The sequence below is a fragment of the Rattus norvegicus genome, chromosome 5 (assembly GCF_036323735.1).
Source record: "Rattus norvegicus strain BN/NHsdMcwi chromosome 5, GRCr8, whole genome shotgun sequence".
In the NCBI taxonomy this organism is placed as follows: domain Eukaryota; kingdom Metazoa; phylum Chordata; class Mammalia; order Rodentia; family Muridae; genus Rattus; species Rattus norvegicus.
The window spans coordinates 120,073,656-120,098,181 of record NC_086023.1 but is presented as its reverse complement, the minus strand read 5'-3'; the positions used below and the strand labels follow the sequence as shown (position 1 = coordinate 120,098,181).

The window sequence follows — 24,526 nt, the reverse complement described above, 5'->3', positions numbered from 1 at the left end:
GATGGATACATAGATGATATATATGTATATACATAGATATAGATATACATAGATAAAGATAAAGATATAGATATACACATAGATAAAGATTTGAGCCTGGAAGCAGGTGTCAGAGAGCACCCAAATCCCTTTGCTTTGCTTGCTTGTTAGTATAGCATGATTACAATTCCTTTGGGAAAGAGCTTTGCCACTCTGCCAAAATTTAAACACATGACCTTTATGTATCCCAAGAATTACAGTTACAGGTATGCACCCAAGAAGCTGAGAGCACACTTCCCCAAAGCCTTGTACATGGCATTATGCTGAATGGACAAAAGTCAGAAGCGACCCAAATGTCCAACAAAGAATAAATAAATAAGATGTGATGTAACCACACAGTGGAATATTATTCAGTCATAAGAACTATGGAGAACTGGATGCTATGATGTGGTTAAACCCCACTTTAGCTATTCTGCTAAAAGTCAAATAACCCTAACACCAAAGCACAGATACCATGTGGTGGTAATGAGGGCTGCACAACTCTGACTATGCTAACACAGAGTTGTACACTTTAAGGTACTCAACACAATGGTTACATAGAAAGAGAGGAGGGAAAGCAGGAACCCACCCTAAGCCCGCACTAAAACAAATGAACAAACAAGCAAAAATAAATTTATTAACAGTGAAGAGTTCACACGGGTCCCTCTGTGCCTTGAGATTCAGCACTCCAGCCTGGCATGGTATAAACAGAACCTTAAATGTTGGTCATGAGATCAATGTGGTTCTGGTCCCAGGGAACACTTCTCCACCAGTGACAGTGATGGGAAGTGTGAGGGCTGTGAGTGTTGTGCTTCTGTGAGGACGGGAGGCACTGCTTTACAAAGGGGAAGGACAACAGTGTCAGAAGCCTTTCAGTAAGAGAGAAAAGAAATCAGTCACCTCGCCACAGCTTGGCACCTCTCAGCTTGGCTGTCATATCTTTTTGCACACCAAACAGCATTTTGAATATTACCAAGCATCTATAGTTTTTCATTATATTCCGATCATTACTTTTGGAAATTCTCATATCTTAGAGGAATAGTCTTAGTCGGCATTCCACATGGCTGATCAAGATTCTGCAATCACTATTAAGAGTTATCTGATGAGCTGCGACCTCACCACAAATTGGAATAAGGATGCTCCATCCCACAGAACCACAGAAGGCAGTCTGAGATGGTGAGTGGATCTTTACAAGAGTCAAGTCAAGCAACACTGTGGACTAGCCCAGGGCTACCATGGCTTTTACAAACAGAGGCCATTTGGAGAACTTTGCAGGGAGAACGCCATGCAAGCAGCAAGCTCAGGCTGAAGTAGTGCATCCGTGAGCCAGTGCATGTCATCAAGTGCTGGGGAGCTCCGGGAGAATACAGAAATCCTCCCTTCCATGCTTAGAATGAGCCAACACTACAGATGTCTTGATATTGGAGTTGTAACTTCCAGAGCTACGTGATACTGTTTTAATGTCTCAACTATGCAGTTTATGTCACTTGGTTACAGGAAACATATACTATTCATCGTTCTTTAGAGGGCAAACCTAAAATGTTCATTTCAAATATGCTCCATGAAGCTGGCAGCAGCCTCTTATATTTTTTCTGTGTCTTGATTGCATCAGAAGTCACACCAAGTGACTGATTTACACTGTCTAGATTCCTAAATTCACTCTTGGACTCTCAATGACACTTTTGCCCAGGTGCATCTCTGTCCACTGATAAGTGACATGTGACCACATGCTTCACTTCATGCATGCTCAGGTACTGCATAATTGAAGGCTGAAGTGGTTGATGAGATTATAAAATTGGTAGCATATTCTATAATGATTGGCTATTAGATATGATTCCATGTCTATGCCTGCACATGGTACACAAAATTCTTACCTTGTCTCCAAAGTTAAGCCCTATGTGAAATAAGTCCATGTAGAACAGTGGAGGAAAAATAATTTTATAGACTGAGCATAAAATCATACAAAATTATATATGTTTGTAACCCATGAGCAGAATACTCAGCCACACAAAATAATGATTAAAACAGTAAATTATGATAGTCCAGACTTTCAACTGTAAACTTAATCTTGCACACACATTTTTTAGGAGGGGTACGAAGGTGTATTTGTCAGTGTGGGTAGATGGAGTATTATTATCACTTGGCAGTTTTAATGGCTTGATTTATACCTTTGAAACCCTAAGACAGTATGAAGCCTTCATTATGTTCATGCTCCAGAACCCGTGCTGCCAGGGTGGGTTAGGGTCTAGCAAAAATAGCAGAGCTCAAGCCTGAGGTTATAAACAGAGTCGTGCAAAAATCTCAAACTTGTTCCAAGTGTCAGGCAAACAACCGTCCTGAAGCCTTTCTGTTCAAACCTGAGTAGCTGGTCCCTCAGGAGAACGGCCTGGAGCCCTTCTGGGACACAGGCTCCGGGCTCTTCCTGGGTCCTACCTCCTGCCTCTCACTCTTCTGATGGTCTAGAGGTTAGGTTGGTGCCTTGGATGCTCTATTTACTTTATTTTTAGTGACTCTGACTGTGATACTTATAAATAAACTAGTGAACTGAATGCCACTTACAGTTTGGGAAAAAGCACAATTTCAAAAGAGGCCATCCATATTGTCCTCAATGCTGTGACATGCCCATGGCTCTTACTTGGTTTATTTCTGACAGCTTCTGCGTTTACCTGCTCACTGGGGACTCTGAGGGCACAGAAAGGAACTACCACCCTGCATTGGAGTTCGTATTAGGAGTTCAGAGATAGAGTAAATGCTGGTAGTTGAGAAAGGAGGCAATGCCTTGGGTTTCTACGGGAAAGAAATAAAGAATACTGGAGTTGGACCTGTGGCTCGGCAGGCAAGAGGGTTTGCTGTATAAACATGAAGGCCTGAGTTCAACTCTTCAGAAGTCATATAAAGGGCCAGCCATGGCTAGGGGTGTCTGGGCCACCAATACTCAGGGCTGGGATAAAGGAGAATTGTTGGGACTTACTGGTCGCCAGCCTAACTCTAGGTTCAGTGAGAGACCCTGTCTCAAAGGAATAAAGCAGAAACTGTTAGAACAGGACGGATCCTTCTGGCTTCTGCACATGCATTTGAACACACTAAATAATCAAACAAAATAAAAATGCCAACTAGGAACTCCAAAATGACGGAGACTGAGCTGGAAAGGGCCCTGTTAAGTTTCGAACTTGAGTTGAGGAGTTTTAGTTAAGTCAGCACAGCAAACATGGCAGCTATACATGGCGTGCTATATTGCTGTCTAAACGTGCTCAGTCAGTAAACATAAAACACAAATGTCTGATGACAACAGTTCCCTTTAGCTGTGGTTCGATGTCTCCAGTGAACATCATTCTCCTCTTCAGGTATACCACCTCACAAAGCTGCTAAATTCTTCTTTGTATAATATTAAACTATGAGATACCGGGTTCACCGGAAAAATGGCCATCCAGAAAAAGCTGACATGCAGAAAGGAGGACACGTCAGCACTTAAAATCCATAGGGATTACAAAGAAGTAACTTTCTCATGCAAAAGCAGCAGGCGGAAAGTCAATAGCCCTGGGCAAGAACAGCAAGAGGGAAAAGTTAGTGAACCACAAAAACCAGCCTGTGACCAGATTATCGGCCACACTAGAAACACAGATTAATAAGAACAAATAACGGACCCATGTGGGAAGCGGTTTTACGGCATATAACAAAAGTTTTAATCTTTGTTTAAATAAGACTTCAAAAGAATTCCATATACAAAGGAATCAGTGAGACAACTTATTAAGAAAGAGAAAAGAAAAGAAAAGTCAGCTTCAAGAGACGCAAGGGTGAGTGGCCAAACTCCCGACTTGTTCTGAGGTCAAGCTGTATTTCAGAGCCCAGCAAGTAGAATGCAATTAGCACTTGGTGATTTTTAGACTCTTACAGTTGCCTTTAACTGGCTGATGAGACAGCAGAGCAGTGTGGCTGAAGGCCAATGTTTATTTTTACCCAGTACCTATTTTATTAATGGGATTGTGGGCCACTGGGCCTCCAGGTACACAGCACTGCACTAAAATGCCCCACTTTGTAATTAAGTGGCACAGAGGGGATTAGAGCAAGCTAAGTGGTTACTTTTCAGCCTGGTGTGGTCCAGGCCAGGCGCGCTGAGGCTCTCACAGCAGACCTGGTGATTTCTACCTCCGAATATGGGGTTGGGGGTTTCCCTGCGAAGCAAGAGTTTGAATAAATGAGTCTTTCTCTCCAAATAAAAATATACATGAAGGGGGGGGAGCTCTCCTCAAGTAGATGTTTCTAGAGTGAAAGATGAGAATCCCTCAGGCAGAATAATAAACGCATCAACAATAGCATCATTTAAAGAAATGGAATCCTTAGCCCCCTTTATCAAGGGACTTGGAAGGAATCTAACTTCCAGGGGACTCTCAATCCAAGATGGGGCTCTCCCTCCTCTTTGTGAGTTAGAACTTCAGCTGCCGAGTTCTTTGAAAGAAATAAAAAAAAAATAAAGTGATCAGCCAGTGTTGCCCTGCGCCATAATTCAAAGCATCAGAAATGCTTGTAGAATGTAAAACAGACCCTGTTAGCAGGAGGAAAAAAAAATCCCTAAGCCAGCCATTCTATCAGTTTCTGTTTGATTTGACCAAATCCACTGTTGCCACTAACTGTTAGATTCATTTAAAAATAGTAAATGTAGGAAGAGCTCTGCTTTGATCAGTCAGATTCATGATTGCCAGGCTGGAGATTACTGCCAGGGCTGGTCTCCTGTGGGGCTTCACATCAGAGAGAAGGCAACGGCATCTGGAAGCACAGTGTTCCAGCCTGAGCATAGGAGAGCATTGCCTCTGCCCAGAAAGCTGCAGAGAAATGCTAAGAAATGACAGACAGAGCATGGTGATATGGAGTACTTACGAGGATCCTGGGCTTGCAGTTGGAGGAGGTCCTAAAGAGAACAATAAAAGAAAATAGTCTGGGTAACTGGAGGCTGAGGGAGAGTGTATCCACCAAGGACAATGGATGTTGCCACCCTTAGTGAATTTTCTTGGATTCACTAATTTGCCATTAGTTTCCCCTGCCCACCTCTGTGAATCAAAGAACACCACTGAGAAGAGCCCATCTCCCACAGCACAGGGTCTAAAAAATACTCATGAATAGAGTAGCCCCTGCCCCTCTAGGAGGCTTAGTGACTGCATGTGCAAAGGTATAAACATTTCCAACCCTCTTGACTAGGGGTACCTGTGCTAAGAACTAGATGCCACAAGGCTTTGGGGGAGGGGAAGTGACATCACAGAGAAGTGGCTTCTAGTCCTCCTCTGCTGTCTTAGAATTAGGTTACTCTGACCATAGTAGTTCCCCACTGGGTAAGTTACTTATTTCAAACTAAATACAATGGCACCAAATACAATGTCGGTCTCAGTAAGTGTCTTCATGGACTCTGGTGGTCCCGATGCAATGCACCGACGGCCTGTGGCCAAACCAGTTGAAGGCTGCTTACCAAACTTGACAAACAGGACTCCAGTGGTAGAAACCACTTTCTTGCCACTTGTTGCCACACACTGGAAGTAACCAGTGTCTGTGGTGTCGAGGTTTCTGATCCGCAGCCGAGAGCCATAGTTGGTGGCCCGGAAGGAGATTCTACGCGGTTCTTGAACCACAGGTGCGTCATTCTTGAACCAGCGGATATTGGGAGGTGGATTCCCAGACACTTTGCAGTGCAGTTCTGCAGTCTGGCCCAGGGATGTTGTGATGTTATTCATAGGTTCATCAAGGGTTAAGTAAGAATCTGTGGACAAGAAAAGAAGAGGCAATGAGAGGGGCACGCAGCTGAAGAGCACCCCTACTCCAGGGTGTCCCTGGGATCACAACAAGATGGACCAGTACATGGACATAGACAAGGGATAGACAAGGGGCTACACGTCCTGAGATCTCATGGCTTCTAATCCACCCCACAGAGCTCAATGCTGGGACAGAAGAGTGTGGCTGACCAGAATATAAGACCCAAGTGTTCACCGGAGTACATTTCAGTCATGGATAGCCCGCCATCCTCTCTCAGACAAGGGAAGAAAACGTTTTTGAGTTTCAGATTGTAAACAATGTTTCTTATTGAAAATAATAATAATACGGTAAAAAAGGAGGAGGAAAATAGAGACAAAGGACCAAAAAAATTCAGTTCAATTAGAATCTTTCCACCTCTATGTGAGACATTCACAATCTCTGACAAACCTGTTTGTTTATCTTGGATAAGAAAGAAAGACTCCAACTCTGGACAAAACAAGAGCAACACAGTTATTTCCATGTCACACAACACAAGATCAGGAAGTGTACCCCAAACCTTCTTATTGATCGTATAAAAAGCTCAGGGGGACAGATCACTACCAGACAAAGGGGTAATGGGCACTTTCCTAATATCTCTGATGTGAGCCAGAATAAACCATGTTATGTAATCCATCCATCCATCTGTCTGTCCATCCATCCATCTACCTGTCCGTCTGTCTGTCCATCCGTCCATCCATCTGCTCATCCGTCCATCTATCCATCTGTCCATCCATCCGTCCGTCCATCCATCCATCTGTCCATCCATCCATCTGTCCATCCATCCATCCATCCATTCATCATTCATTCATCTGCCACCTACTTACCTAATCTATCCATCACATATCAATTCAGTAATTTTAACTTTACTTTCTGGGTAACACACCGAACTGAAACGGTCCCACAAGTACTGACAAATGTCTACACCTGTGTAACCAGTATCCCATCCAGAGAGAACATCAACACCCCAGAAACTGTTCCCAAATCCTTTGTAGTTGGTCCCAGCTCCCAAACCTTGCCTCCCAGTCCTCCCCTAGGCAACTGCTGTTCTGATTTGTATCATCACAGAAGCAATCTTGCTGATGCCAGGCCTTCACATCAGTGGACTGATAAGGGAACTACATTTGCATCTGACTTCGTTTGGGATCTGTGACATTAAAATTTGTAATGAAGTAAGTTTTCTTTAAGTTTGCTCTTCAATAGGATTTAGAAAACAATAAATAGGCAACAATAAATATTGTAAAATTCAGTTACAGAAAATACATGGTTTTAAAATTCTAAGTTCAATATTTGAGGACTGCCGTTCATCTATATGACTTTCCTTAGGTTTCACTGTCCGTGAGTACCCATTCTGTGGTTATTCCCTGACAGACAGTCTCTCTTCTGTCTGTCCTTCCCTAGTCCTTATAGAATTCTGTTATGAACATAACGGTCACTGCCATCTTCATTAGAGCAGGATGATTACCCACAAGAGAGTCTCAAGCTTAGGGTCAAAGAAGAAGGGAACAGAGAGGATCCTTAGACATTCCCCTGAGATTGCAGCCACCTCTCCACATACCATGGTTAAGCCTTGATACCGGGCCCTAGATGAATGTGTAAATTTAAATTACTGCCTGTGGCCAGCAGCTACTACTAGGTTGGACACCACAGAACACAGTAAATTTGTTGAATTTAATGGAATTTTATTGGGAAGTAACGTTTTGTTTCTTGAGATATTTAACTGGCTAATTTAATTACCCCAAAAGCCTATAAAAGGGACTCATAAAAATAAATGATTATTTTTCTAAAAGTCTACACAGGAAGATTTGGGCAGCGTGCGCTGCTAAAGTCTCTGCAGCCTCAAGGGGCCACAGTGGCCACCTGAATGACTTTTTATCACATGTGAAGTGGGACAAAGCTCAGCACTGGCTCTCGCTCCAATCACATACTTTTCATCTCTGGCTGGCTCCTTTCTCCCACAGGATCAGGAGTCCATCAGGGACTGCTAGGGCATTGTTTTTTTACATGCATATTCTGATCTCTATCTTGAAGCATGTTTCTCGGAGCTGTCTATAAGTTATGTATCAATTCATCCATCCTTGGCCCGTGGGTGTGACTGTGGCTGGGTATAGGCACATGTGTTCCTAAGCTGTCTGAGAGATGCCCAGAAGGCAGAAAGGACTAATTAACAGCTCCATGGGGTACCATGGCTTAACACCCTCTGTGGATTATGGTACACTTGTTATAGACAGAAACTTGGAAAGGCAACCATATGATGCCCATATAAGCCTAGCAGCCGATACTTTAGTGGGTTCTGGAATTCAACTGGCTGGGTGTGAATACTCAGGTGTTCACCGTGCTCCCACGCTTATCTGTACAACCTAGGGCAAGATACTTAAGCTCTCTGTACCTTGGTGTGACTAACTACAAAATCAAACAGTAAATAGGGACCTACCTGGAAAGCTGTTAAGGGAAGATTAAAATTAAGTTGAGTGACACACGGGCACTGCTTAAGTCAGGGTTTGCTGAAACCCAAGAATCGAAATGTTAACCTATGGTGTTGGTTTGGGTTCTATGACAGTGACTTTGGTGAGAGGATTTTCAGGTTACACAGATCTTCCCTTTCTCTACCTCCACTAGACCTGTAGCATCTGGGTAAGAACTAGGAAAGACATATTCACCACAGTTTACATTGAAGAAGAGGAAATATGAACCAGAGGGTAGATGACTAGACTCTTGTTCATACAGTTGGCTTCCCAGTGTACCAGTAGTCATGGCCTTAAAGCTTCAGGCCTTGCCAACACTACATGAAGTCCAATGGCAGCAGGCACAGACTGTAGTAAGGTCTGCATGCCAGGGATTTGCTGCAGTGTTCCCTGTATCTCTTTAAGGAAGGAACATGATCACCCCCTTCCTGGGGAGAAATCTAGGGTCACAGAAGTCAACTGACTTGACCAAGGCTTACTGCCATACTGGGCACAAGTCCTACCCCTCAAACTCCTTCTCTTATCCCTTCTACTCCATGATCTGCATGAACAGCAGAGCCCACTGATGCTAGACACATACATTCTTGGTTGGCCAAGCCTTTCCTCAGCTCCAGGTAGGGAAGGGGTCCGGGCTGAGGCTGGTGTTTCCGTTACCTGTTTTTCTGGGAGGTCAAGCTTACATCTGTCTGTTCTGCATGCTATTTGGCAATAGATTTGTCCACAGTAGATCACCTCTTTGTGAAAGCACTCGGGGGCCACATGCTTTTCCAGAGAGACCAAAAGAACCTAAATGAATCTCTAAGTTCACTAATCAGATAAGATACAGATTCGTTTGTGACTGTGTAGTTGCTCACCTGAGGCACAGAGCTGGCAAATGCTCTTTAACTCAGCTCAGCCAAGAACAGAAGCGTCACGAGGGGGACTCCACCAAGCAACACAACGATACTTGGCCAGGCATAAAATGACAAAGCATGTTGCACCCTTCTATCTTTGTTTACCCATGTGTGTGTGTGTGTGTGTGTGTGTGTGTGTGTGTGTGTGTGTGTGTGTGTGAAGGTGGAGCCTGTCTCAGCATGTAGGCTTCACAAATCAAACACAGGTCATCTGGCAGATGCCTTTAGCCACTGAGCCATCTCCCCAGCCCTCCTTCTGACTATCTTAACAAGCCCTCTCTGTGGTCTGTTCTTTTCCCCAGAACTTTCTGTGGCTTCGTGTGTCATGCTAAGGGCTTCAGGCCACGAACGCCATGCTTGAGGTGACTGCTGCAGACTATTTGCAAGTGGCTGGAGGAGAAGTTGCTGAGACCATAGAATCGAGGGCTAGTTCAGCCACCAACAGCCATGAGCACTGAGTTGTCATGGGAACAGAATAACATCCTCAGGGATTTGATTTTCTTATCTATCATCTGGGCCCTTAGAGTTTCCTCTACTGGACAATGTATGTTTCCATAGGCTAGACACAGAACCAATGCTGAGCTTGAATACTGGGCAACACCACTTGGCTTCAATACCTTTCCCTGGATTGTAGCACTTTGGTGGCTGGAACCAGAGCCTCTGACAATGCATGCTTGGGCAATGGGACATGTCTCATTCTTTCCCCTTCTTCTTTACACTAGCAGTGCTGGGATGGCAGGTGAGTAGCAGGTGGTTATGGCTGTTTGTCAGAGAGGAAAACAATGCAGTTCCATTAACTCCACCTCTACCTCTGTGTTTCTGGGCAAACCTGGGCAGTGAGATGATACACCATAATGGCTAACACCTACCTGGTACTTACTGTCCTGGCAGACATGGTTATGAGCACTCTACTCATGAGACTCTTAAGGCACAGAGAGATAAGAGAGTTGTCCTTGACCACAAGACAGCAAGGATACAGCAAGCAAAAGTTAAGATTGAAAAAAAATGATTTCAGCTCCAAAGAGCATGCCCTAGGGCAGAAGGTCTCAAACAGAAGAGTTAGGGGAGGTGTGGAAATGAGGGATGGGTTTGCTCATAAAATGTAGTCATTTATAAAATAAAATAATAAAAAACCGAAAGTTCAAAGCTCTTGTTCTCAGGATCCCTACATACTTTTCAGAATACTGGGGACTCCAAAGAAAAAATTTCCTTTTTTTTTTGCAATTTGTTTCATTTGTCAAAAACTAAAATAACCCAGTAATTAATATAAGTGTCTTAAAGAAAAAGAAACTATACTCTAAAGATACAATAATGAAGAGCGCCATTCTAACTTGCTGCTGGTGCATTCTTTGATGTAAGATCAGGGAGCTGCCTTTGTTTCAGTGCTCAGTGGATTGAGAGGTATTGTATGGATTGAGGATACAACCAATGCATGCTTGAGCAATGGGACATTCTCATTCTTTCCCCTTATTCCCTAGACTAGCAGTGCTGGGCTGGCAGGTGAGTAGCAGGTGCATATGGCTGGCTGTGAGAGAGGAAAACAATTCAGTTCCATTAAGTCCACCTCTATCTCTGTGTTTCTGGGCAAACCTGGGCAATGAGATGACTGTATTGATTGATTGGCTCTGTGTCCTCTTGTCACACTTCCCGGATGCCGTTCCCTGCCTGTATAGTGTCATCTTCTGGGAGGGTCTCTTGGCTCTCAAGACCATGGTTTAGTTTTAGCATCGAGTTCCGTGAGTCAGAGAGCAGGGAGTGGCTACAAAAACACGCATGCTGTAGAGAGTCAAGTAACTGAACGCAGGAGTCATAAAAAAGTTGGCAACAGTAAAAGGTTTCTGAACATGTAATGATCAAAAGGTAATTTGAAATCAATCAAAAAACAAATCAGAGGTGTTTCTGGCAGCCCTTGTCAAGACACATTTGGGTAACCTCTCTGCAGCCTTGTTTCTGAGCACACAGCATGTGCACTCTGCCCTGTGCATGCCAGCACACCACATAACTCCAATAAGGGCCCCTGAAAACAGCGGCCCATATACAAGACTATCAGATACATGGACTGCATAGGCTAAGTTTCCTGCTCTTACTGAAATGGTTTGGTTATACAAACCAAAGACTTTTAATATTTTCCTAGTGCCATTCCTCAGTATGTAAGTGCCAATTTAGTATGCCTTGGACTGTTTTATGTTAGAACGCTGTTCTGAAAACTTGCTGTGATGTAAGTGTGCCATTTCTGATTGGGCTGTCCACTGACACGTGTTCTCTTCTCTGTGAGCAGCTGTAAGTCTGAATTAACTGCTGTCTTCTGCACAATGACCTTAAGAGCCAGAGTTCTGAGAGGGCCAGAACTAAACAGCATCTTCCAGAAATGTTAGGACCATTGCATTTTTAAAAAAAACTCATAATTGCCATGGTTATCTGTGTAGGACCTGCAGAGGATCAACCCAGTCAACATTCCAGCAGGCAGCAGTAAATGGCTTATGGGCCTCTACTGCTAGCTGGGCAGCTATTGACTTTCTCAAAGAATAAAAGTACTACATTAAAACAAATAGAGTCTGCGTTAAGTCATGGTTCTATTGCTGTGAAGAAACATCATGACCAATGCAACTCTTATTTCTAAGAGGGAATGAATTGTGGACTTGCCACAGTTTCCGTGGGTTAGTGCATTACCATCACGGCAGGAGCGTGTGGGGACTTGGTGGTATTAGTGGCACTGAAGCAGTAGCTGAGAGCTACATCCTGATCCACTGAGAGAGACAGAGATAGAGAGAGGGAAAAGAGAAAGAGAGAGAGAGAGAGAGAGAGAGAGAGAGAGAGAGACTGGGCCTGACATGGGTTGTGAAATCTCAAAGCCCACTCCCAGAGACACATTTCCTACAGCAAGACCACATCCTCCTAATTCAAACTCCCTGGTGACTAAACACTCAGATATATGAGCCTGTTAGTGGCTGCTGTCATCCAATCAAGCACACTATCCATAAAAAAAAATGGTGTTTGTGTTGTTCCACTGAGTTTTGTCTAAAAAAAAAAAATCAACAAAAACAAATTGTTCAATGAGATTTGGCTTGGAATTAGGACAAAATCTCCAGCAATTTCTGAAATGGCCTCTGCTGTTTTGTGGTGCACATTTAACCAAATCAGCACTGACAATGATAGGACCAAAAAATCTCAATCGTCTGTGAAGTGTTGGAGACACTCTTCATCCTGCAGCATCAAATCACCCGCCAAGACGGAAGTCTTTGTCTAAAAATAAGCAATCTCACTAATAAGCAAGCTTGGTTTGTCTTTACCCAGTGGAAAATTACGTTAGCAGAGACCGTTTTAAGGCAAATTTCTTCATAGTTTATTATCAGTCAGTGTCTAACTTGTATACGTATTCTACCTACAAACACACACAGGGGTCACATCAAACTTGCTGGGGTGACAAGAACTGTGGGTCTACAGAGTTTAAGAGGCCCTGTTCTATATTAGTTACTGGAAGCCATGGGGCTATCCATCCCAAGAGATTGTCATAACAAGGCAAAAAAACCACAAAAAAAAAAAACAAAAAAAAAAACCAAAGCAAAACAAAACAAAACAAACAAACAAACAAAAATGGGGTTGGTAACTTTTATGTCATTTTTTAATAGTGTAGGAAAAAAAATGTCACTACTTTTCAGTGCTGCTGGTTGCTTCTTACTTGTAGACAGTGACAAGTAATTTTGAACACGTACAAGGCATTACATTGGAGCACAGATACATGGACTTATTTAAACTTGAAACAACCCTATGAGGCAGATATTATAGTTATCCTCATTTCAGAGATAAGGAAGCTGAGGCACAGAGAGGCTAAACAATTGCCCAAAGTCACACAGCCAGAGAATGGCAAAAGTCAAAACCTAAAGCTTTCATTTCCAGCCAACAGTTGATCCCTCTCCCAACCCCGATTCTGCCCATGACTCTTTCGGGATTCAAGATGTCCTGTACATTCTGAGCCCATCCAGCCCATGGCAATCCGCACTGGCCCTGCTTACGAGTAAGTAAGCCAACACTAACTGCGTACTCTGCGACTGGAGGGAGGACAGGGCTGTGCAGGCAGCCAAGGCACCTTTCACTGGAGACTTAATCAACCTAAAAAGTGAAGTGCAAGGAAAAGGAGGGGTTTTATGGGTTCTCTGGGAGTTGAGGCTCCATTTCCTTCTTTCCGTTCTGTCCTCCTCCTGGCCCTGCCCGTGTTGCTGAGAATTTCACAGGTATTTAATAAACGTGGGTTGATTAAGTAAATGAAAGGCTCTGGGGACTCTCAGCCAAACTAGCTCTGGAGACACTCCATTTATCATCAAGTGCCTGACAAGACGTCACATCCACAGGTCCACAAATCCCTCCCAGCATTTATGGCTTCATTTTCCAGTACCCGCCCACCTCTCCACGGGGAGGCAAGGCCAAGAGTTATGCTCACATTCTGACAGGTGAGAGGGACTGAGATATGAAATGTTTCCCAGCTCTTTGCCATGGCAACCCAGCCAACGGCTTGGAAGCAGGTCACCATCAGGACCAGGCCTCAGCATCAGAAGAGGCCCCAAGCCAAAGCCTCCCCTGTAAAAGAGGGTGGGGTTCCCGACATGAAATAAAATGCTTAACTAAACATAAAGGACGGCTGCCAAGCACAGTTAGGTCATCGCACTGACTGAGCACGCACAGGGTTCATGCTATCAACCTGCAGCTGCTTTCTGCACACTTCACCATAAATGCTTCTGACTTGCTATCTAGGAAAATAGTTTTTATCTTAATAAACTCAATGCAAAGCATAATCTAAATCAGCTTGCACGGTCTTGAGTTGGAGCCACAAGCTGTGTTCAATAAATATCAGACGAAATAGCAAGGGACTTCCGAGTACCCATGGGCAGTTTCTTGGGAAATGGAACAGGGATGGATCTGGGCAGGTACAGCAGGAAGTGCCGAAGCGGAAGGCAGGGCAGATGAGGGCCACACTGCTCATAAGGAACTGTTGAAACAGGGGCCTTGGAGTGGGAGAGTTTGGCTCCTTATCTAAGTACCACCTCTTCCTTGTTGTCACTCAGTTTCTCTGGGCCTCAGTTTGTTCAGTTGTAAAACAGGCCAGTGACTGTCCACAAAAGAATTGTGAGGGTTTAATGTGATAAACACTAAAAGAATTTTAAAAAAAGTGGCAAGTAAGCTCTACCACCAGAGAGTATAATCTAATTGATCCCAGGTAGTCTCAACTGAAGCAAAATGGCCTCATTCAATTCTCCTGAGTAGTTCATGGGAGTGAGAACATAGTAAAATAGTCACCATTTTCTGGCCAGAGATTCCTGCCTAGCTTTCTGCTAAACCCTGAAAATACCCAATTCCACAATAATCTCCAGAAGGATTTCCCATCATGGTCTCTGTAATTCACACCAAAACTTCCTACAACAGAGTCAACCAGACCCCTAGTTGGAGTCCCCCCTGCATTCTCCATGTGGGAAGTCGCAGCCCAGGTACAAAGTAGGTAAGATGTAGTTAAGCATCTCTGGCCAAGCAAAGCTGCTGCTGGCCAGAGGAAGGGAAGGGGATGCTCAGCCAGCCACTCACATGTGCTTGGGAACCTAAGTACGACAGATCAAGAGATGCTGGGCGAAGATCCCTGAGAGACACTGGGAATTGAAGAGATTGGCCCACAGGACCAAGGTTAATGAATGGCCAATAAGGCAGGAAACGGTATGCACATCAGAAAAGGGAAAACACACAATGTCTTAAAAACATACTTAGACCAGACCTTAGATATCTCAGCAGGAGGGGGAGATGATGCTTATCCCTCCTGCCTGAGCCCAGCAAATTCAGACCGCTCAAAGGGGCTAGAACTCCTTGCTTTAAGGGGTGGGTTTTAGTTCCCCACAGGTAGGACAGTTGTATTAAAATGGACTCCATAGCACTCAGGAAACTGATTTTCCCCCTTACTATCACAGTTAAGATCTGTGCAGAATTACAATGGCCAGACCCAAGAATTTAGAAAGTTTTGGGTCTGGTTTTGATGGATGAAGGTGTGAGGAGGAGGGGCCTGGTGGCTCCTGCTAACTTCCTCAGGCTCTGCTCTGCACGTGTGCAGCTGCCCTTTGTCTTCTGCCCAGCCCTAGGATGTGTGGTAGCTCCTGCCCTTCTTCAAACAAGGTTCAGAGGTCTTTTCCCTGATGGGAGTGACAGGAACTTTCTACTCTCAGGACCTCCTGTCCACGTTGTCAACTTTCTCCATCCAACCTGAGCTTTACACTTTCTTTCCATATGAACTTCAGCCCCTGCTAACTGATCCAGGGGCCTCGGGTAACATCTTCCCACACTAACAAGCTGTAGCATTCAGCCTCAGTATTTACTCCGTCGTAGGAGCAAGGTCTCTCACAGGTCATGGGCAGTTAGCAATTCCAATAGTTTGTCCTCTAGTTATGAACTTTCGAGAATGTTAGGATCTGAATGCATGCACCCTCCTGAGAATCACACATTGAATTCCTATCCTACAGGGTGATGGCATTAGGTGGTTAGGCCATAAGGGTACAGCCTTCATGAATGAGATTTGTATCCTCATGACAGGAGAGGCATCCCCTGCCTCACCCACCACAAGAGGACAAGAAGAAGATGGTGACATACGAGCTAGGATGAGGGACTTCACTAGAGCTGGAGGTGGCTGTCCCTGATCTTAGCCTTCCAGATCAACCATGACAAAGGAACATCTATTACTTAAAAGTCGCCCAATGGTGAACTAGACTTACAGCAACCTAACAGACAGTAGACCTTGGTGCTGATAAATTGAGTTTATCTCTTTTTGGGGCGGGGGTATCAGTAATTTTCATGTGTATATGTATATGTGTGTGGTGTTCATATGTATCCATATCTGTGTCTGTGTCTCCATATGTCCGTGTGTGTATGTGTGTGTATGTGCGTGCGCGCATGAATGCACATGCATGTGTGTTCAAGTGCATATGGAGGCCTCAGGTTGATACTGAGAATCTTCCTCAGTTACTTTTCCACCTTATTCATTGAAGCAAAGTCTCTCAATCAAAACCAGAGCTCATCAATGTGGGCAGCCTTGCTAGCCAGCTTGCTTCAGGATGACCTATCTCTGCCTTCTGAGGCTAGAGTTACAAGCAAGCCAACATGCCAACCATGGAATTTATCTGGATTCTGGGTATCAAACTCTAGCCCTTCCCCTTGCTTGGCAAGTACTTTAACCACTAAGTCACCTCTCCAGCCCACTGGACATCTGTATATAGGGGTATTGTTTTGTTACCTCATGTTTACTAAGTGCAATAACTCATTTAAATTTTAAAATAATAAGAACATTCAGAACTCACAAGCAGGAACATGGCTAACCTACAGGTTGTTATTTTAATACACAATTAAACTCTCCAACTAAAAACTTGAACACAGGCCGTGGGCTTGGGAACTGCTTTCTGTGTCTTGGGGAGATGTTGACAATCTTGTATCTGACTTTTCCCACCCATCTAACTTTAAAAAGGTCATTAAAATATGCACATGCCCCTGGATCCTCATGACTGCCAATTTTTCTTGGCCTTTCAAACACTAAACAGAAACTAACAAAACCGCAAGCCAATACAATGGTTCACTATTATCCAGGAAAAGTTCAACTTAAAAGTGGTAGGGAAGGCAAAGTGTTGGGAGCACCTAAAGTTTCAGATTTTCTAGGTGTAGACCCTCCATACCAAGCTGAGCTCTGAAAGTGGCAATCTTCTCCATTAGGGTTGAATTATAAACCTTTGAAAAATGCTGACAGACCTTAACTGGAGCAGGACAGGATGAGCGGCTCTGTGTAACGAACCTCTAAATGACTAGAGATACTATCTAGAAGGCCAGGCCTGAAATACATTTCTGGTTTGGGCTCCAGGCCAACATAAACAGAACACATCGTAAGTCAGTCCTGTGACTTGAGTACCTTGAACAGGAGGCCAGCTGTAGCATCAGCCTGGTGTGTAGTCCTCTCTGCAAGTCTGTCCCCGTGTCTCTGCCATGCCAAGGCCACATGTGCTTTCTGCCCAGGAACCCTGAGCAAGGACACATCTAGGGCCTTGCTTGAAGACAGTGCGTTGTTTTGTTACCCTGGTCAGTCTGAGGCAGCAGCCTACCCCATCTTAATACATTCCCAAGCAGCTCATGACTCCATGTGGAGCCTGGGTGGTTTTCAAAACAAAAGTGCATCATTCTGGCCAGTGAATTTCTGTTCCTATGGGAACCACGTGGTTAGAGCATCTCAGTTTTCCACAGTTGTATCTTGATTGAACAGGATCTGAATCCCTTCGGGTGTCAGCTAATATTCCAACTGGAGCCACTGAGATTGACAACCCGCTTTCAGGTTTTCAGAGAATGTAAACTTCTGGCACTGAGAGTGAGGTCACAAGACTAACCCTCCCTCACGAATATCTCTACTTGCTTCCCATTCTGAAGGAATCTCATGTCTCTTTGTTAAGTATGTCACCTGAATGGTCTCTCTTATGAACGAGGTGGTTTGGCCCTCAAATTTTGAAGCAAATTCTTCAACAATTTAACATTTCTGCTCAAGAGTTTTTGCCAAAAACCAAACCAAACCAAAAATAAACATTAAGCAATCTGGAGATAAAAACTAGGAGAGCAGTTGGGGAGATGGATCAGCGACTAACCTGTTTGCTGTGCACAGAACCCACAGAGAGGACTGGGCATGCTCACATGTATCTGAGACCCCAGTGCTGGGCTAGAAATACAAGGCTCTTGGGATTTGCTGGCCAGCCAGTGTAGCTGAAATAGCAGGCCCCAGGTTCAGCCAGAGACCATCTAATATAGCAAGGTAGAGAAGCAGTTGAGAAAGACATCTTGATGTCAACCTTTGGCTTCCACATGAGCCTGAAAAGTGCATCCATACATACATGAACCGTGTGAACACATCAAATGAACAAACTATAGTACTAATTTCATAGCAGCAAAAAGAAAAAGAAATCAATTGAACACTGAAATTCAGAGCCTGAGTCAGTCAGGCCTTTCTCATTATGGTAGCTTATTCAGACAAACAAAGATTATTAAGTACATCTGGATAAAATGTCCCTATAATCATCTGAACATGTTGAATTAAGAGCCTGTGTGTTCAATAGCTCTTACCCTGGCTAGAGCCAATCAAGTAAGCATACTATATTGACAAGAGTATGATCTGAACTATGTAGGGTAGTCAAAGTCCTTGAAGAGAGAAGTGACTCATTTTATAGTGTCAAAGGGGTCTTCAAAGGAAGCCACATTTAGCACTTAAGGAGTCTAATAAGGAAGATGGCATGGACTGTTATCCTTCAGACCTTTGAGGAAAAAGGAGGCCTCAAGGGACTCCAGGGAACTGATAGAAAAGAACGGGCACTGGTGGGCTGAAGAACCAGTTGTGAGGTCAAGATACTGAATGTTGAAGGGGTTAGGAGAGAGGAAGGTTGAAGTAGACAGGCTTATTGGGGAGGAATAGTGCAGTGGTTCTCAACCTGTGGGTCTCAACCTTTTGGGGGTAGAATGACCCTTTTATAGGGTTTGCCTGAGGTATCAGAAACCACAGATATCAAGATTACATTTCAGAACAGCAAAATCACAGTTATGATATAGCAATGAATATTATTTTATGGTTGGGGGTCACCACAATATGAAGTGTACTAAATGATCATAGCATTACATTACAAAGGCTCAGAACCACTGTAGTAGAGGGGCCAGGTAGTACTAGGCTGTACTTCATGCAAAGGACAAGAGACATGAATTAAGTAAAAATAGAAACCAATAAAAAATGATCAGAATAAGGGAAAAGGGATGGAAAGGACCACTCTGTGCTCAGAGAGTGAGCATGCCTAGCCTGGGAGAAGAGGGTGGGGCAGTTTGGGAAGAGGAGATGAGGAAGAGGCAGAAACTATGCAACTGTTAGGGAGAACAAGACACACAGAGGGGCAGCCTTGGCAACTTCTGCCTTATCCCATAGCACCTTCTCCACTGTTACCATGAAGGGACACCAGTGACATCTTTGGTGAGGAATCCCTCTTCATGCAGAATTGCCAGCATGGCAGATGTTGTCACTGCTTGGTAAATATCAACCCTGTGCCCTAGTGAAGTTGTTCAGACAACTAACAGCTTACATCCAAGCACCGGAGGAGCCAGCCTTGATATGTGTTTACAACGTGGTCTCAATACCCGTCTTGTTCACACCACACCTCTATATTAAAACAGGGGACCTGTCTCTGGAGATGTGATTACAGAAGCTCCCAGCCTTGTCCTCTGGTGCCTTTCCAGTTGGCTCACTCTGTTTGGAGTGGTGGGGGACATGGTGTCTCATGTGATAAGGAATGGCCAAGTGAAGACTCAGAGGCATGACAATCCAGAGTGGGTAGGAGCCACTGGGAATCAATAACCACTGCTTGAGGGAAGGCTATGGATAAAGGCGCCAGGGAAGGGTGCAGGACAAATAGGTCCTGCCAAGGCTAACAAAAGACCAGAAGAGATGCTGAATGCAACCCTCTGGCCAGCTATCAGAACCTAAAACACAAGGCCAAGCAGGACCCCAGGAAGCTCACCTGACCAGGATGACCATAAGCTGGGAGCGTTCCTCTAACTATGTTTTCAGTTTCTAGCATGTGTCACATATAACAGAAGTTTGCTTGGTTTCCTTATACTAGATGGATGGATGGATGGATGGATGGATGGATGGATGGATGGATGGATGGATAGATGAATGGATGGATGGATGGATGGATGGATGAATGGATGGATGGATGGACAGACATTTGCAGATGTCCTGATTTGCAATCTATGTTTCTTCCTCTCCATTACCTATGACCACATAAATCCATGGGATCCCTGAAGTGGATTTCCTTCAAGGAGTGGTTAGATTCCTGTCTTACTGTTAAGTTTTACACGTGTAAAAAAGTTCTACTTTTAAATTTTAGGGGTGTCTCTATCTGTATGTAAGTGCTTACATGTGAATATAAGTGCCCTCAGAAACCTGATGCATCAGATCCTCTTGGGTACTGAGAACTGAACTCAGGTTCTCTGGAAAATCAGTAAACATTCTTAACCACTGAGCCATCTCTCCAGTGTTTAAATACACTTTAACATATACGTTTATGCTTAAATCTTTCTCTTCCTCCTTTGCAATATGTCCTCGGGCTAAGTTTCTGGAAGCTTCTTTTACTCTTTCTTGGCAGAACCCAAGCCTATCTTTTGTCTACTTTTGCAGACTATGCAATTCTTAGCATCAAGTTGTACGACAAATTAAACCGCTTTTCCAGACTCAGCCCTCACTACTGATGCCAGCTAGAACTCTGGGAGTGAGTGGATAAGAGAAGTGCATCTTAATTGGGTTTTCATTGCTGTGAAGAGACACCATGACCATGGCATCTCTTGCAAAGGGAAACATTTCATAGGGGCTGGCTATAGTTTATCATGGTAGGAAACATGGCAACCTACAGGCAGACAGGGTGCGAGTGAGTTAGCTGAGAGTTCTAATTTGGATCAGCAGGCAGCAGGAAGAGAACGAATCAGATACTGAGACAGGATTGTGAATTTCAAACCTCAAAGCCCATCCACACTTCCTCCACCATGGCCACACCTATTCCAGCAAGGCCACATCTCCTAATGATGCTACTCCCTATGAGCCTACGGGTGCCATTTTTATTGAAAGCACCACAAAGTGAGTCAGATGCAGTATATGTCACTGCCATTAAAGCCTGAAACTAGCAGTTGTCTGGAAATGAGGGAGGGCTTTCAATCCAAAACAAAAGCTCCTTGCAGCGAGCATGGGGTTCACTTCCTTCCTATCACACATACATGGGAAACGGAAAGTGCAGATGTAAAACAGGCCTTCGAATTCACTGACATTCCTTCCACCAAACAAGACTTCTTCTTGTACCCTGGAAGTCAAAATGACTCTGAACAAGTGAATTCAGGGGTCAAGTTAGAAGAGGCTTGGGGTAGACATTTTGGGAACCCTCAGCTATCAGATACCCAGAGTCTACCACAGAAAGAAAGAGTTTGGGAACCCCATCTATTCTGTCTAGACCCTAGCTGACAGTCCTCTTAGTCTGGTCACCAGACATATCAATAATGAAATATTCAGGGTGACTGGAGCTGAAGCCACAGGGGAGATCCTGAGCAAGAAACTTTCAACTGACACTGGCCAATGCCCAAAAGAACCAAGGCAGGTAGCAACAATACACAATGTGTTTGTTACCTAACAATAGGTCTCTGATGCACAGAACCCATTTTCAATTCTAAAGAGAGAAGCTAATCTTCTAGAATTGTAGATATATTCCAGATACATGACTGTTAGACTGTGTGCTAGATAGGGAAGGTGAGGAGTCCACACAGTTGGAATGTTCTGGTAGCTCACAGGAAGTCAGCCTGGCCCAGAGCGCTTTTCTCTACACCTATTGTCTTCAGTTCCTTCAGCTATAACATGAGACGATAAAATTAAGCTATCTGAAGTTTCTTCTCAACTTCAACCTTCCAGGGCACAAAAGAGTTAGTATGACTATAATTTATGTGCTATTTGGAATCTTTGTAAGCATACGGTGAGCACTGCCAACCTGTCCTTCTGAGACCTGTGATAGAATGTAACAGGAACTAACAAGGCTGGGGAGGAAGGAAAGGCAAGGCAGACATGGTGATGGAGGCTTTAGCAAAGCTTCAAGAGGTTCTTGTAGAAGGCTACAAAGGACTCTGACTGGGCCTCAGGAGAAAGGGAACTCGAAACTGGAAGGATGCTCTGCCAGGATCCTACCTCTAGTCCTGACTTCCAATTCTCCATGAATCTGCTTTCATTTCTTCTTGTAAACCAGCTTCGTTTTCCCTCTGTATGCACAGCAAACACACATGCACGCACGCACACGCACACACACACACACACACACACATATGCACACACGCCCACACGCACGCATCTCTCAAGCACTCAAAGGCTATAGCTGATAGTGAAATCCACATTTCCAGAATAGATAATCAGATTGGCTCCTCCTGGGTCAGGTACCCTCAATCTGGCCAATAACTCTCACCAGTTGGGCAAGATTATGAAATACACTCACAGCTGCTGGAAGTTTCCCATGGTGAGTCAAAGGAGCAGCCATCAGAAGGTAGGGGAGTGTTATAGGTGGACAGCCTCCCTGAATGATATTGATTATAAACTCTAATAAAACATATTCACAATTTTAATAGGCTGTCAGTAAAGACTGAAAACTAATGTGAGCTTGCTCTTCAAACACACTGAATTATTTTCTAAAACCACTTTACAAACGAGGGTAAAACATTGGGACTTGGGGAAATTGGGAAAAACCACTCAATTTTCAAACGTTTCAGGGCTCTGCACAGCACTGTGTTCTTTCAGCCTCTTTGGTCCTTGGGAGCATTCACAGTCACACAGGCTCAAGAGAAGTCCACAATCCTGGGTTGCTAGCACAGGCTAGGCCTCCTTTCTTTCCATTTGAATAAAAAGATATAAGCACAGGTCCCCAGTGAACTAGATGCCAACTACCAAAGACCTCCAGTATCACACTCAAAGTGGCTGTACTTGAGGATGGCCCAGTAGGATCAGCAAGTCAAGAAGCTTTTACCCATCCTGAAGATGGATGTCTCAGGTCCCTGCTACTGGATCAAGATGATCAGTTATCATTGAAATTTTGACAATGTTTTAGTGTCTGGGTTTTAACTAGTCTCATTTGTTGTCCTTTAAAGAGCTTAGTTAGTTGGTTGGTTGGTTGGTTGGTTGGTTAGTTGGTTAGTTAGTTAGTTAGTTAGATGGCTAGTTAGTAAAAATGTCAGGAAATTTGGAACAGGAACTTGTACTAAAACATATCCCCTGACCTTCTATCTATGATCCTTCCAAATAAACAACACTCCCCGGAAGCCTGAGGACCGCATCTCTTCCTAGTTGGTTCACAGTAAGCAGCTGCCTTAGGGGAAAGGGAGTAAAATGGAAAGCTTGAGAGAGAAGAGGAGAGTGCAGAGAATACGTGCTTGTGGTTGGTGCATGCGTGCGTGCATGTGTGTGCATGTGTGTTTGTGCGCACATGTGCGTGCACCCCCATGGGAAAGAGAGAGCAAGACATCATAATTCATTTTCCTGACAGATGCCTTAAGATCTTACAGACGACAAACAGGACACCCACTTTCATATTTTTTTTTTCCTGCGATCATTCCATCTTGCAAGTTACATTATTCACAAATGAGACATTGAAGAAACACAAATTCTGAAACAGAAGTGTGCATACCGCCAGTGGAAAAGCAAACAAAAGCAGCTAATGTACTGTGGCTAAAAAAATTTTCAAACAAAGTGGCAGTAATTTACTGCCCTTGCTCTTAGCAGGACCCCAGGAACACAATCAGAACCCCCAGGACTGATGGAAGAGGGTGATTTACAGTAAGTGTCAGGAAAATAAAAGAAAATGGAAAAGCAAATTGTGCATGAACACGAACACTGTATTTCAGCGCTTTCAGCAACTGAATCAAATTTCCAGCCAGAATTTCTGGGTGAAATTTAGAAATCCCTCAAGAAGTAAACTATGAGCCAACCAGTGTCCATTTCTGGACACTGCCCCAGCCAGGCTGATGACATCATCAGTGCTGAGCGATGACAGTGATTCAAAAGACATACATTTTGTAATTGGAGCAGCAGTGGGCAGGAGGAAGAATTGGGTTCGAATCCTAATTCTCTCACTTGTCTCCTCAGACAGAGACATTCTTTCAGATGCTAAGCTCATGTAGTATCTGTTGCCTCGGACTGCCACGTGGGTTACATGAGATAAAATATATCAAGTACATGGAGGGTGGTTTAAATGCTGAGCAGGCTAGAGGAACAGGGAAAATTATGGAGAAGGGAGAGGAGCTTTTCACCCTGAACATGACTGAAGCTGCTCACCAGCTGGGAAGCAAGAATTCCAGCTCAACTTACATTTGCTGTAAGGGCTGCCTACATAGAGTTACTGTCCTTTTGTGCACAGAGGTTACTTTAATGTTAAAGTAACAACGAACTAGACTTCAGGCCAGGACCCTAAGAGGAGAGCCTCAGTCCTTTCCCTAGATATAACCGGGATCTCGAGCAAACCGACACCGCCCTGCATCCCTGTGGGTTAGACTTTGAGCTTATCAATTGAAAGCCTATTAGGTGTCCCTCAGGAATTACTGGGTGACTTCAACTAGGTTTCCTAGCAACCTCTTAAATACAATAACTTCAAACACCACCAAAATCCTATACAACTACTGTACTTAAATCATTACAGTGCTCACACCATCACAGTACTCAGTCCACCAGAGTACTCACACCACTACAGTACTCTATACTATCACTGTCCTCTGTACCACCACAGTACTCTGAACTATCACAGTACTCTACACCATCACAGTACTCAC

General features: G+C 44.1%; 1 protein-coding gene across 1 annotated transcript in view; it reads right to left on the bottom strand.

Moving 5' to 3' along the window:
* Ror1 (receptor tyrosine kinase-like orphan receptor 1) overlaps positions 1-24,526 on the bottom strand; it is a 343,830-nt gene that overhangs the window by 105,392 nt on the left and 213,912 nt on the right. Inside the window, exons 3-4 of the mRNA NM_001108671.1 lie at positions 5,477-5,764; positions 4,894-4,924 (exon numbers count right to left, since the gene is read on the bottom strand). Coding sequence (NP_001102141.1) covers positions 4,894-4,924; positions 5,477-5,764 — 319 coding nt within the window. The remainder of the gene's footprint in view (positions 1-4,893; positions 4,925-5,476; positions 5,765-24,526) is intronic.